The 16,125-nt window shown below is 43.4% G+C and overlaps 1 protein-coding gene across 1 annotated transcript in view; it reads left to right on the plus strand.

Annotated features, from left to right (window-relative positions):
- LOC112080654 (catenin alpha-2-like) overlaps positions 1-11,895 on the plus strand; it is a 611,175-nt gene extending 599,280 nt beyond the window's left edge. Inside the window, 2 exon segments of the mRNA XM_070442653.1 lie at positions 7,799-7,966; positions 10,990-11,895. Of these exon segments, the coding sequence (XP_070298754.1) occupies positions 7,799-7,966; positions 10,990-11,277 (456 nt within the window). The 3' untranslated portion in view covers positions 11,278-11,895.
- Positions 11,896-16,125: the final 4,230 nt, after the last annotated feature.

Genomic DNA, 16,125 nt, shown 5'->3' on the forward strand with positions numbered 1-16,125 from the left:
TTACTAAACGCACCTTTATACGACCCACATCGCCGACCTGTATGCCCTAAGTCGGCTGGCCCTCGCTACATGTTCGTCGTCAGACCCACTGGCTCCAGGTCATCTACAAGGCTATGCTAGGTAAAGTGCCGCCTTATCTCAGTTCACTGGTCACGATGGCTACACCCACCCGCAGCACGCGCTCCAGCAGGTGTATCTCACTGATCATCCCTAAAGCTAAAACAACTCATTTGAGCGCCTTTCCTTCCAGTTCTCTGCTGCCTGCGACTGGAACGAATTGCAAAAATCTCTGAAGTTGGAGACTTTTATCTCCCTCACAACCTTTAAAAATCTGCTATCCGAGCAGCTAACCGATCGCTGCAGCTGTACATAGTCCATCTGTAAACTAACCCACCCAATTTACCTACCTCACCCCCATACTGCTTTTATTTATTTACTTTTTCTGCTTTTTGCACACCAGTATCTCTTCTTGCACATGACACATCTGATAATTTATCACTCCAGTGTTAATCTGCTAAATTGTAATTATTCGATTTATTGCCTACCTCAGCTTCACACATTGTATATAGATTCCTTTTTTTCTACCATGTTATTGACTTGTTATTGTTTACTCCATGTGTAACTCTGTGTTGTCTGTTCACACTGCTATGCTTTATCTTGGCCAGGTCGCAGTGCAATGAGAACTGTTCTCAACTAGCTACCTGGTTAAATAAGGTAAAAATCAAAAATAAAAAGTAGCAGTAGCACAGCGGGTTCCCAGAAGGTAGAACGTTTCCCTGGACTACGCATAGGCCTGAGCTGCTGGACGCAGTGGGCTTTATGTTTTAAGAAAGCCCTCATTGGAGAAGAAAGAGAGAGTACAAGATAAGAGGGCTTAGAAGACAGAGAGAGTAAAGTAAGTGAGAGAACGAGAGAGAGAGAGAGAGAGAGAGAGAGAGAGAGAGAAGAAGAGAGAGAGAAGAGAGAAGAGAGAGAAATAAGCAGATGAAACTAAAAGAGATGAACAGCAAAGAAAGAAGAATATCAGTAGATGAATAGAGGGAGAGGAGAAGAGGCCTCGTCCATCCGACTCTTTACTCTGTGGTGAAATGGAGCGAGCTCCCTCTAGGGTCATTCCATGTCAAGTGCTGCTCTTAGCAGAATATTTAAAGGGAGCATTCACCGATAGACTATTTGGGGTGTTTTTCCCAGTCTACTTCCATAATATGATGTGATGAAATGTGTTTCAGACATAATTATCACTATAGTTGAGAGTTCAAGTAACGTCGTCATTGGTTGATTGAGCCTCGCTGTCTGAGCACTAAAAATGAAAGAGTCATTTTTTGTCGCAATTATTGTAAAAAGCTAGCGGCGAGTAGATATGGTTGTCCTTGCTAAATAGAGCCATTGGACTAGTCTCAATGATGTTTCTATTTTTAGAGCATATTTCCTTTTCCACCCTCTAAGGCAGGCTTTTCAAAATGGGTGAGGTGACTTGTAATATTTTGCAGGTTCACCGGAAAGCTATGTTACCGTGCACTGTCTAAGATTGCTAATATTATTAGCAACAATGGCTGCTTTCTGATTCCGCTTCCAAGAAAGAGGTGGGATTTAAAATGTCAAAAAAAAAATGTCTTTTACATACAGTTGAAGTCGGAAGTTTACATACACTTAGGTTGGAGTCATTAAAACTCGTGTTTTCAAAGCACTCCAAAAATGTCTTGTTAACAAACTATAGTTTGGACAAGTCGGTTAGGACTATTCTATCTTTGCATGCAACAAGTCATTTTTCCAACAATTGTTTACAGACAGATTATTTACACTTTAATTCACTGTATCACAATTCCAGTGGTCAGAAGTTACATATCACTAGTTGACTGGCCTTAAACAGCTTGGAGTATTCTAGAAAATGATGTCATGGCTTTAAAAGCTTCTGATAGGCTAATTTACATCATTTGAGTTCAATTTGGAGGTGTACCTGTGGATGTATTTCAAGGCCTACCTTTCAAACTCACGTGTCTCTTTGCCTGACATCATTGGAAAATCAAAAGAAATCAGCCAAGACCTCAAAAAGAAAAATTGTAGACCTCCACAAGTCTGGTTCATCCTCTTGGAGAAATTTCCAATGCCTTGAAGGTACCACGTTCATCTGTACAAACAAACTAGTACGCAAGTATAAAAAACACCATGGGACCACCCAGCCATCATACCGCTCAAGAAGGAGACGCGTTCTGTCTCCTGGAGATGAATGTACTTTGGTGCGAAATGTGCAAATCAATCCCAGAACAACAGCAAAAGACCTTGTGAAGATGCTGGAGGAAACAAAAGTATCTATTATCCACAGTAAAATGTAGTCCTATATCACAAACCTGAAAGGCCGCACAGCAAGGAAGAAGCCACTGCTCCAAAACGCCATAAAAAAGCCAGACTACGCGTTTTAAACTGCACATGGAGACAAAGATCATACTTTTTGGAGAAATGTCCTCTGGTCTGATGAAACAAAAAAATAAACTGTATGGCCATAATGACCATCGTTATGTTTGGAGGAAAAAGGGGGAGCTTGCAAGCCGAAGAACACCATTCCAACCGGGAAGCACGGGGGTGGCAGCATCATGTTGTGGGGGTGCTTTGCTGCAGGCGGAACTGGTGTACTTCATCAAATACGATGGCATCAGGATAGGTAAAATAGTGGATAAAGTTGAAGCAACATCTAAGACATCAGTCAGCAGTTAAAGCTGGTCACAAATGGGTCTTCCAAATGGACAATGACCCCAAGCACACTTCCAAAGTTGTTGGCAAAATGCGTAAGGACAACAAAGTCAAAGTATTGGAGTGCCATCACAAAGCCCTGACCACATCCTATAGACACATTGTGGGCAGAAACTAAAAAAGCGTGTGCGAGCAAAAGAGCCAACAAACCTGAACTCAGTTACACCAGCTCTCTCTCTGCCCTCAGGAGTAATGGGCCAAAATTCCCCCAACTTATTGTGGGAAGCTTGTGGAAGGCTACCCCAAACGTTTGACCCAAGTTAACACAATTTAAAGCAATCTACGCATTGCCGCTCTATCCATGTATTTATTAGAGAATACTTAGAATGCGTCCCTATGGGCACTGGTTTTCATGTAATGCACTATATAGGGAATAGGGTGCCATTTGTGAAGCATCCAGAATCATGGGCAGAGCTCTGTTTTTATCTACAAGCCTGATTAAAAATGCAACAAGCCATCAATATAGAGGTGTGATTTAGTGATGCTTTTGTGTGTGTGTGTGTGTGTGTGTTCTGACAGAGCTTTGGCCCCTGGTTTAATAACATAAGTCTTGCTGCTGAGTCACCCATGCAGAGCAGCTGATTCATTTCAGGTCCAATTATGCAAAAACAAAATGGCTTCTTCCTCCCTCTTGGAAGTTTTCCACTAGCCTTGAATCCAAATTGAATATCGCGCCATTGATCAGTTTAGTTTCCAAGCTAGAATTCCACTCTGACTAGAGAAGGATGAAGAGAGGAATTCTAGCTGGCAATACAAACTGAATATCGCTCTGTTTCACTACGTTCAGTTTGGAGTCCAGGCTAGAATTCCTCTTTGTTAGGAAGGTTTGGAAAGAGAGAAATTCCATCCTGAAACCCAAACTAAATATCACTGTTTCGCAATATTTCGTTTGGATTCCAGGCTAGAATTCGTCCTCCCCTAGTCAGTGGCAGGAAAGAGAGCGAGTGAGTAGGAGGGAGGGAGGGAGAGAGAGAGAGAATGAAGCTGCCTGCCTTCCTTGGCGGCCTTGGCAAGGTAATGGTCCATACTGTTTATTTACATCAGGAGGGAATCTGCTGAGGAGGCGGCCTATTAGTCAGGGAACCATATTGTCATCTGCCTGCCTGAACCAGGCTGGCCAGGAGCAGGGAGAAACTAGTGGGTTTCTGGTGTGATGGAGAAAGGGGGTTGTGTGTGTGTGTGTGTGTGTGTGTGTTTCTAAGTGTTTATATACAGTGTGTGTGTGCGTGCGTGCGTTGGGTGGAATTTGTGGTAATGCTAGCCGGTGGTGGTGGGTGCAGTAATCATGTCCTTGGAGCAGCTCCCACTGTCTGCCTCACTGGCTGCACGATCTGCATGCAGCACTGCATTGAACACAGCTTTAAGGGGCCATTACGGCGTGTGTGTTTGATGATCCATTGTGTTTGTTGAAGCTGACCCGCCTGAGATAATTCAAGTAACCGTTCAATGAAAATAACCATTTAAAAAAAACTCATTCTGTTTGATCATACCCAAATACTGTTGATGACTTATCCTACTTGTAGTTGTGGCCAAAGCATATTAGAGAAGAAGAAAAAATAAACTGTAAAATTCCATCTCAAAGTTGTTTTTGAACCGTTTTAAAAAGCTCTGCTTGGATAATGGCATCATCCTCTTTGGCCGAGACAGRCCCGTGTGTAATTGGTCCAGCAGTTTTTTCCAAATTCTCTGGTGGGGAGACATGGCCGTGTCCAAAACCCCACCCGTACAACATATTAGTATTCCGTTTATGTACTCATTGTCGCATAGTATTTAGCATGTACCGTTTAGTAAAAAGTATGCAGTATGCCACGGCCGCAACGCAGTAGGTATGTCGGTGGGTTTTTCGGTGGGTTTTTCTAAACTCAACAGACATGCATCACATTAACCAGCCTGATAATAGCTCATTTACAATTTGATTAATTTATCTAAACTCAAGCTGGTTGTAGGCAGACTACCACATTCAACCTTAGCCGATATACCTTAGCCGATAAAGGACTGAAGACAGAAACATATAATTTGGCTCCATTTTAACATATTTATTAGTAAAACCAAAGTTCTTAAACATATATAAATTAAATCAAATAGACTAGTACATATACCAAAACCTTTCAAATGTTTAAATTAAAAGSCTATTGCACGCAACAAATACACGCAACAAATACAATTGAATTTGATCTTTAAAAGATGCCATTTAAACTCAAGTCATTATTTACTGTACTTTGAAGTACACTGAACACAAACATAATACGCAACATGGAACAATTACAGGTCATATAAAGAAATCAGTTGATTGAAATAAATTCATTAGGCTCTAATMTATGGATTTCACATGACTGGGAATAAAAATATGCATCTGTTGGTTAGAGATAGTAAAAAAAAAAAAAAGTAGGGGGTATTGATCAGAAAACCAGTCAGTATCTGGTGTGACCACCATTTGCCTCATGCAGCGCGACACATCTCCTTTGCATTGATCAGGCTGTTGATTGTGGCCTGTGAAATGTTCTCCCACTCCTCTTCAATGGCTGTGCGAAGTTGCTGGATATTGGCGGGAACTGGAATGGCCATACAAGTCGATCCAGAGCATCCCAAACATGCTCAATGGGTGACATGTCTGGTGAGTATGCAGGCCATGGATGAACTGGAACATTTTCAGCTTCCAAGAATGGTGTTCAGATCTTTGTGACATGGTGCATTATCATGCTGAAACATGAGGTGATGCCAGGGGAGGAATGACACAAAAAATGGGCCTCAGGATCTCGTCACATTATCTCTGTGCATTCGAATTTCCATCGATAAAATGCAATTGTTTTCGTTGACCGTAGCTTATGTCTGCCCATACCATAACCCCACCATGGGGCACTCCCACTCCCACTGCTCACACCGTTGACATCAGCAAACCGCTCGCCCACACAACGCCACAACACTTGGGCTGCGGTTGTGAGGCCAGTTGAACGTACTGTCAAATTCTCTAAAACAACATTGGAGGTGGCTTATGGTAGAGAAATTAACATAAAATTCTCTGGCAACAACTCTGGTGGATATTCCTGCAGTCAGCATGCCAATTGCATGCTCCCTCAAAATCTGTGGCATTGCGTGTGATAAAACTGCACATTTTAGGGTGGCCTTTTATTGTACCCTACACAAGGCAGACCTGTGTAATGATCATTCTGTTTAAATCAGCTTCTTGATATGCCACACCTGTCAGGTGGATGGATTATCTTGGCAAAGAAGAAATGCTCACTAACAGGGATGGAAACAAATTTGTGCACAGAATTTGAGAGAAATAAGCTTTTTGTGAGGACAGAACATTTCATGAAACATGGGACCAACACTTTACATGTCGTGTTTATATTTTTGTTCAGTGTATAATGTGAACAAAAGTGCATACCAAATTGCAACCTAGTGCACTACTATTGACCCTGGTTAAACCTAGTGCACTATGCAGGGAATATGGTGCTGTTTGAGACACATACACAAAGCATTTATTTGTTGTGCAAACAGGATGACCTTGCATCTGTGACCATGTAGATTTTTTATTCCCCCCCCCAATTTCATGGTATCCAATTGGTAGTTACTGTCTTGTCTCATCGCTGCAACTCCCGTACGGACTCGGGAGAGGCGAAGGTCGAGAGCCGTGCATCCTCTGAAACACAACCCAACCAAGCCACACTTAACCCGGAAGCCAGCTGCACCAATGTGTCGGAGAAAACACTGCGACCGTGTCAGCATGCACTGCGCCCGGCCCGCCACAGGAGTTGCTAGTGCGCAATGGGACAAGGAGTTCCCTGCCAGCCAAACCCTCCCCTAACCCAGACAACGCTGGGCCAATTGTGCTCCACCCCACCTCCATCTCCTGGTTGCCGGCTGCGGCAGAGCCTGGATTCGAACCCAGAATCTCTAGTGGCACAGCTAGCACTGTGGTGCAGTGCCTTAGACCACTGCGCCACTCGGGAGGCATATGTGGCCATTAGTGCTGCACCACGAGTACTTCGAGTCCATCGATAYWAGTCTGCCTCACACCCTTACTTACTTACTCAGTGTAGGCGAACAAGCACACTAAAGCACAATTAAACTGTCAAAAAAAAAAGAAGTGTGGAAAGGAAACACTGGAACAATCTAAGCACGGCATTCRCCACTCGAGGGGAATAGGTAGAGATGGGTCGTGTTCATGAAGGAAACGGAACGAAACAGGGAGGGACTACTGAATAAGAAATGCAAATGTTCATCTTCCATTGCAAAATGTTTGAAAACGTTGCCCTAGTTAACATGGTCCCTTAGCTAGCTCGTGCGGCCCCTTAACCTGGCTGTCCCAATGTATCCTAGCCCCCCTAAAGACAAGGAAGTGAGCCCTGTGTGAATTCCTCGCTTCCCTTCGACTCTAGACGAGCTGCCTGAATGTTCTAGTTAGGACCATTTACTATTAATGGTTGGGAAAAAGGTTCCTGCAGAGAACGGGTGCCCGGGAGCGTTTTAAAAGCAAAGTAGCGAATGCACCGTTCTTTCTTTACCCACCAGGAAACTTGTGGGCCGTAGCAATTTTCGCAGCATGACGTCCAGAATATATTACAGCTACTTTGTGTGCATCTAACAAGTGGGTCTGAAAAGTCTCTGTCCCGCTCCCTCTCTGTGGCTGTGCCTCAAATGGCACCCTATTCCCAAATGGTCCCGTGGGATCTGGTGTAAAGAAGTGCACTAAATAGGGAATACGGTGCCATTAGGGACGCAGATTTTTCTCTCTGGTGTTGTTTTTACCTCAGTATATACTAGAGGTAGACTCATATGGCTTCGCATAATAGAGGGCCGGAAAAGGAATTACTAATTGACTAATCGGACACTGCCATTTCGATGATTGGTTGTTTTTGTCCTGTAGGAATGAATACAGTAGAGAAACGACATGCCATTAGGAAAAAAAATTGAGCACAACCGTTTTATAAACTACTTCTGACGTACAAAACAAGACTATTTCYTAACCCTGCTTTTAAACCATTTCTTAAGCTATTTTCCCTGTTTTTAAACTAATGTTATCATTGTGTTTGTGTGCWTGTCTCAGTGCCCTGACTCGGCCTGCAAGCAGGACCTGCTGGCCTACCTGCAGAGAATCGCCCTGTACTGCCACCAGCTCAACATCTGTAGCAAGGTCAAGGCCGAGGTCCAGAACCTGGGGAGGAGAAGACTCATTCGTCTCTGGCGGAACGATCACCACCAACACCCTACACGTGTACTCGTCAAGGACCAGGGCTCTCTGTCACCATTAGTTATAAAGTATTCAGAAGCTGCATGAAAAAAGCAAACTGCCCGTGAAAGCAGCAGAACATCCCTTAACTGTGTGTGGCCTATTCCTTATCTACAGTCAGTTCAAAGGACCTTCCCTAGCGCTTTCCTCACCCTCACCTTGATTTCTCCTCCATTTTAACCTCTCCAAAGAGCATGGGACGGAAGTCTGAGCGGAGACAACGTGGATCCTCTCCCCGAATGCGCATCTGAGAGGAACTATGGAAGCGAAACAACAACAGAGGATTTATAAGCTTAACTAATAATATTTCAGGACAGCCTGTCTGGCTCTCCATCAGCGCTTGTTTAAACACACAGGACAGATGATGCAGCGTTATGGTGAGATACTAATCTACTGAACTGGTTAGACGCATCATCAGTTCACTATTAAATGCGTATTTAAAGCTAGCGCTGACAGGGGAAATTAATTGGCATGTCCGGTCTCAAATAGCCCTATACGACCTTCTATGCACTGTGTGGGGTGAATTCAATAATGTCACTTGGACTTCTTCCTTTCCACTTGTCTTGATTGAGAGGGAAAGAACGCATTTGATACTGTGAATGAACAGCACCCATTTATAGGAAATGTTAATAAATGTCGCAATATTGTCGAATGGCGGTATAACTTCATGGATAATATCTGTAGTAATCCTTGCTATATGAGCAACGTGAATGTCCACACCAATCAACACTATTGGCGCAAGGGGGGGGGGGGGGTATTCCCAGTTGTCTTGAAAGCACGTTGAACGTTCAGAAAGCAATGTACCATCACCAGTAAAATAAAAAAAGCTATTATTTGCAAATTATTTGCAAATCACACACCATGCGCCAATGCAAGTGTCAGGCTGAAGTGGGGTAAAGCTCGAAAGCCATTGGACTCTGCAGAGTGGAAACACGTTCTCCTGTAGTGATGAATCACGACTCACCATCTGGCAGTCCGACGGACGATTCTGGGTTTGGCGGATTCCAGGAGAACGCTACCTGCCCAAATGCATGCATATTGCCTGAGACTGTAAATGTGTCTGGCTGAAGGAAGGCAATAAAAATGGCTCAGGGCGCTGTTATTTCATAGTGTGGGCATAGTCCTCATTAGTTCCATGACGGGAAAAATTCCTTAACGCAATTACAGCACCTACAATGACATTCTAGACGATTCTGTAGCTTATCAACACTTGGCAAAACAAGTTTGGCAATACCCTTCAAAATGTTCAGCATGGAACAATAGCCCTCCGTGCAACAAAGCAAGTCTCCAATACAGAACTGTATTGTCGCAGATCGGATGGGACCGAACTTGTCTGCGCCTGCCCGAGCACACTGACCTCAACCTCCATCGAACATCTTGGATTGGAAATTAAATTACCCACCTGCAAGAATCCAGCACTAAAATCGCCCAACCCAATCCAATCGCCCAACCTACACATACATGCTCTTGTGCCTCTGACATGAGTCCCTGCCCAAAGCAATGTATCGAACATCCATAGTGGAAAGACTCCTAGAAAAAAGTGGAGCCTGTCTTAGAGCAAAGCTGGCAGACATCTATATGATTTTGGAATTAAATGTTCGACGAGAAGCTGCCCACATACTTTTGGTCATGTAGTGTATCTTCGCGCACGTCCCCCCATTAASCAGGCTCACTAAATTCTCGGAAAATGTGCAATTCATTAATCGTAAAATGTCCGCTATTATCTGTTAAAATATACCCCCTATTCTGATTGGCTTATTATGGCTAGAAACACTCAGGTCCTCGAGTAACACTCCTCATCGTCATGTCTGGCAAAACTCTCGCTCTCTCTTCACCTTCGCAGTGCCAGCCCCAACCCAGGGAGTCCTCAACACAACTGACAATTAAGCGTTGAAAAACATTGCCCTCGCTACACGACACCCACTTTTTTTCAGACACTTCTTAATTAGCAGTTGGTGGAGGTCAGGTGTACCTCTCTTCTCTCCCTGCGTTTTGTTTGGCTGACATTTAGAGGCTGCGGCCGGCCCCCCTACCCCCTTGCCCCCCACCCCGAGAAGGGAGTCAACCGCTAGATTTAATTGGCTCCGAACTCCAGCTGGTCACTATAAAAAGGTTAGCAGCACGGTGGGTGCCCCCGATACCCCGAATTATGCTTAAATTACCCAGTTATATGCAGTAATTTAGTCCCGACAGCATGAGCTGAAACTCTATGGGCACTGTGTTCACTATAACAGGCTCTGGTCGAAGGTAGTGCGCTATATAGGGAATAGGGTGCCATTTGTGACRCAACCATATTCTTTTGGACACCCGCTTTCTCTTAATGAGGCTGTCATATCAGAGATGTGTTGGAGGTAGAGCGGTCACTCTGAACCTGTCTAGCTACTCAGGGCTCTGATAAGACGAGTGTGAGACCTTCTATCGCCCTGCGGGGGAGACCAGCGAGAGAGCTCACCTCTGTACTGTAAGAACCGTTCGCTCGATAAAGCCTTCTTCAGCGAGAGCTCTTTGCCGCAGGCAGTTCTTGTTATCTTGCAGCGTGACATGGGGTGTCTAAAAGACTGTCTGTCTAAGAAAGGGGTGCATCTCAATACTCTTTCTTTGAAGAAACAACAGATCGCCAATTGGTTGGATAGTATTAGTGCTTACACCTGCCCAATAGATCTGCTTCATTGAAGTCCTGAAAGAAATCCAATTGGTTGGATTATTGCTTACACCTATCCAATCACTTAGATCTTMCTTCTCACCGCTCCCCCTCATGAGGTTTGCAGAATGTTTTATGTGCAGTTGATGATGCAGGTTTGCAGTTGACCTAACCATTGCTTCTATCGCAGGTGTGTTATATATGTGACAGTATATATGTGATTTTTAACATGTCCATTTAATGTATAACGCTGACCTAGTAAAAGAAGTTCCTGTGTAACTACAATGTCGTCACTACAGTTAATACTRTGYAGTGAAATAGGTGTAAGGATTTGAACATCTAAGATATCCTCTGTCTCTCTCCGTAGCTGGACAGCGCCACCTCCCTGATCCAGGCGGCCAAGAACTTGATGAACGCTGTGGTGCTCACAGTCAAGGCCAGCTACGTGGCGTCCACCAAGTACGCCAAGGTGTACGGCGCCGCCGCCGTCAACTCGCCTGTGGTCAGCTGGCGCATGAAGGCGCCCGAGAAGAAGCCCTTGGTGAAGCGGGAGAAGCCCGAGGAGTGTCAGACGCGCGTTCGACGGGGCTCGCAGAAGAAGCACATCTCGCCCGTCCAGGCCCTCAGCGAGTTCAAGGCCATGGACTCCTTCTAAAGATGTCCGCCGCCACGACGTCTGTCACTGAAACCAAGAAAAACAACACCACACAACAACACGTTTAAGAAAACTCCCTTCTTTCTTTGTGTTAATTTGTTTCTTTCGGTGAGAGGAGTTATACTGATAATAACCAACGCCTCCTTTCTCCCTTTTGAGTGACGGGTCGATGAAAAAACCTACCTGGAGGACTTTGCTAACCCACCGCCTGTACTGAACTACAGCTCCCATGAACACTTTGGGCTTCTYGGCCAATGAGGAGCCAGCGCGCTCCCACCCATATTTATTACTATTATAACTATCGTAGCTTAACCGTGTGAGAGCCAAATGTGTGACACTAAAAACAAAAACGTACTCAAAAAAAAGGGAGATAAAAAGTTAAAAASAAAACATATCAGAAGAGCGGCACCTAAAATGACTAAATGGCCATCAATATTATTGCTATCTCATTACTATCGTGGTACTGACTGGCTGCTCGTACACACATTAACTGCCTGAATGGAAATGATGAATGGCGCAGTAGTGGAATCACTGTAATAAGAGGATTGATCTATCGAGGTTGATAAACTTTGGGCGGCATTTTCGTGGAGGCAAAAAGAGCACAGGTTTGTGCAAAAAGGACTGTAAACCTCTATATAAATCAGACAGGGAAATTTCATTTGAAACTTCTCTTCAACAATGTGCATTATAAAGAGGCGATTGAACTAGAGTTGAGTTTACTGAGTAATGCATGAAGTCACCTCCTCATAACACATCGATGACACTGCCTGATTATGAAGAGGTTTACAGTATTTCCCCCACAGATCTGTGCTTTTTTTTGTACAACACAAATGTCAATATTCCCATCCTAACTTAATATCTTGTATTTTTCCCCGGTTTGAATGTTACCTTACCTGTAGAGCTAGGAATAACTTATGTTTAAGGTAACTGAAAGTGTTTGGCATCCAAGTAATTTGTTTCCTTGTTCCTTCCCGACCCTTAACGGTGTTCCTGAACGATGCACACACTTTATGGTCCTATGGTATTGCCTTTTTAAAAATCAATTTCTCGTGATGATATCACTAACTATATCGCAGCCTGATTGGATTATTGTGTAGAGTGTAATAGTAGACACGGAGAGGTATGACTAGTTGTGGTTTCCTCAGAGAATATTTGGCTGCGTTTAGACAGGCAGCCCAATTCTGATATTTTTTKGAAACTAATTTGTCTTTTAATCAATCAGTTCAGCTCTGAAAAAGATCTCATGTGATTGGTCAAAAGTTAAATTAGTGGGGGAAAAATACCAGAATTGGGGTGCCTGTCTAAATGAAGCTCTAGAGTCCTACAAACATACATACATTCAGGTAACTGCCMAAATAATGGAAACACTTGAGKAAATGAGGGATATAAAGTATATTTAAAGGAGGCGCTTCCACACAGATAATTCATCAATTAACATCCCAGCATGCTTAGGGTCATGTATAAAAATGCTGGGCAGGCCAATTTTTGGGTTACCATGGCCCCCATAGGATGACAATGCCATCCACACGGCATGGAATGGTTTGATGAGCATGAAAACGATCTAAACCATCTGTCACCAGATCTCAACCCAATTGAACATTGATGGGAGATTCTGGAGCAGCGCCTGAGACAAGAGTTTTCCACCGCCGTCAACAAAACACCAAATGATGGAATTGGGTTGCATCCTTCCAATAGAGTTCCAGACACAGAATCTATTCTAATTGAATCTGTTCTGGCTCGTGGTGGCCCAACGCCCTATTAAGACACTTGATGTTGGTGTTTCCATTATATTGGCAGTGACCTGTACATACTTACATACAGTTGAAGTCGGAAGTTTACATACACCTTAGCCAAATGCATTTAAACTCCGTTTTCACAATTYCTGACATTTAATCCTAGTAAAAGTTCCCTGTTTTAGGTCAGTTAGGATCACCACTTTATTTTAAGAATGTGAAATGTCAAAATAATAGTAGAGAGAATGATTTATTTCAGCTTTTATTTCTTTCATCACATTTCCAGTGGGTCAGAAGTTTACATACACTCAATTAGTATTTGGTAGCATTGCCTTTAAATTGTTTAACTTGGGTCAAACGTTTTGGGTAGCCTTCCACAAGCTTCCCACAATAAGTTGGGTGAATTTTGGCCCATTCCTCCTGACAGAGCTGGTGTAACTGAGTCAGGTTTGTAGGCCTCCTTGCTCGCACACGCTTTTTCAGTTCTGCCCACAAATTTTCTATAGGATTGAGGTCAGGGCTTTGTGATGGCCACTCCAATACCTTGACTTTGTTGTCCTTAAGCCATTTTGCCACAACTTTGGAAGTATGCTTGTGGCTATTGTACATTTGGAAGACCCATTTGCTGTCTCTTATACACATCTAGATGTGTATAAGAGACAGGAAGTAGAGTTGGGATGGTGTTCTTCAGCTTGCAAGCATCCCCCTTTTTCCTCCAAACATAACAATGGTCATTATGGCCAAACAGTTCTATTTTTGTTTCATCAACCCCATGTGCAGTTGCAAACCGTAGTCTAGCTTTTTTATGGCGGTTTTGGAGCAGTGGCTTCTTCCTTGCTGAGCAGCCTTTCAGGTTATGTCGATATAGGACTCGTTTTACTGTGGATATAGATACTTTTGTACCTGTTTTCTCCAGCATCTTCACAAGGTCCTTTGCTGTTGTTCCGGGATTGATTTGCCCTTTTCGCACCAAAGTACGTTCATCTCTAGGAGACAGAACGCGTCTCCTTCCTGAGCGGTATGACGGCTGCGTGGTCCCATGGTGTTTATACTTGCGTACTATTGTTTGTACAGATGAACGTGGTACCTTCAGGCATTTGGAAATTGCTCCCAAGGATGAACCAGACTTGTGGAGGTCTACAATTAGTTTTCTGAGGTCTTGGCTGATTTCCTTCGTTTTCCCATGATGTCAAGCAAAGAGGCACTGAGTTTGAAGGTAGGCCTTGAAATACATCCACAGGTACACCTCCAATTGACTCAAATTATGTCAATTAGCCTATCTGAAGCTTCTAAAGCCATGACATMATTTTCTGGAATTTTCCAAGCTGTTTAAAGGCACAGTCAACTTAGTGTATGTAAACTTCTGACCCACTGGAATTGTGATACAGTGAAATAATCTGTCTGTAAACAATTGTTGGGAAAGTTACTTGTGTCACGCACAAAGTAGATGTCCTAACCGACTTGCCAAGACTATAGTTTGTTAACAAGACATTTGTGGAGTGGTTGAAAATGACTACAACCTTAAATGTATGTAAACTTCCGACTTCAACTGTACATACAAACAAATACCTTTATATTCACTGTTCTCTAATAAACGCGTCAAACTTGACTGACCTCCCTCCACGCCTGTTTCTTTACCACTCACATGTGCCTATATTTTCATATATTATAACAGATATTATAATTATAAGGTGGGTATTCAATTCAATTTTAGATCATGGCTTTCCAGAAAGGGTTTGATTTGCACACTAGTGGAAACCCATTATCTGCAATTGCATGAATACCAGCCTAATTCTACACTATTTTTCCCYCACCATTTGACCTATACACGTTTCTTGGTTCATTAGAGGGGCTTAAACAAATGTATCCACTTGCAAATTTATGCTAGGCCATAAACTATTTTACTTTGTAAGAGTTTAGGTACTTGTGCCTATTCAACTTTGTACTTGAAACTGAAAGAAGTACCAGAAAGAACAAATACCAACACTCACTATATCATTTCCAAGGATGGCCATGTAGCAATTCTCCAGCCTTTTCCCAAAGTTTGCACATCATGAATTTAACATGACAGGAAGTGTGCAAGTGCGCACTTTTGGGAGAAGGGTGGRAAATTGGGACGTAGCCTAAAGAACAAATAAACATCCTYTACCTTTCTCCCAATGTGTGCTCTCGTTCATCACAGACCTGAAAGGAACAGACTGGTCTAAAGAACATGGTGGAATACTCCCTGTATGATAACATGGGAGAATTTCAGTTGCATTTCCTTGATTCCTTGTGTCCTCTCACCTCGCCTGCTTATGAAAACCCTTTGGGCGAGAAGGTCAGAGGGTGCAGGACTTCTGCCCTCATCCAATGGGTTTTGAGAAGGAGGCGAAAGGACGCAAGAAATGAAGAAAACGYTATTGAGATTCTCCCCAATATTCACAATGTATAAGCCCTGTGTAAGAAACAGGCAGACAGTGTACTGCAGACCGAAATGGATTTGAAAGGAACAGAGTGGTRGAAGGAATATGGTGGAAAACTCTGTGTAATACCAATACTCACAACACATAAGCTTCATGTCATGCAATGTAATGAGCAAACAGACAGTGTAGTGCAGAACAAAGCTCTAGCCACTCCTCCGCCTTCCCTCTCAAGGTCACTGCTGACCCTGAGCTCTGCTGTGTGAAGGCATCGGAGTCGATATCGAACAGATGAGCTCTCGTCAATCTCCATTAGAGAGGGAGAGAGAGAGCGAGATGGAGGAGAGACTGTAGGAGARGGCGGGAGAGAGGAAAGGAGATAGTGACTGTTCAAATAAAATCTAAGTTTATTTGTCACGTGCGCCGAATACAACAGGTGTAGACCTTACAGTGAAATGCTTACTTATAGGCTCTAACCAATAGTGCAAAAAAAAAGGTATGTGTGTGTGTAGGTAAGTAAAGAAATAAAACAACAGTAAAAAGACATTTGAAAATAAGAGTAGCAAGGCTACATACATACAGACACCGGTTAGTCAGGCTTATTGAGGTAATATRTACATGTAGGTATGGTTAAAGTGACTATGCGTATATAATGAACAGAGAGTAGCAGTAGCGTAAAAAGAGGGGTTGGCGGGTGGTGGGACACAATGCAG

Source organism: Salvelinus sp. IW2-2015, unplaced genomic scaffold, assembly GCF_002910315.2.
Source record: "Salvelinus sp. IW2-2015 unplaced genomic scaffold, ASM291031v2 Un_scaffold16412, whole genome shotgun sequence".
Taxonomy (NCBI): domain Eukaryota; kingdom Metazoa; phylum Chordata; class Actinopteri; order Salmoniformes; family Salmonidae; genus Salvelinus; species Salvelinus sp. IW2-2015.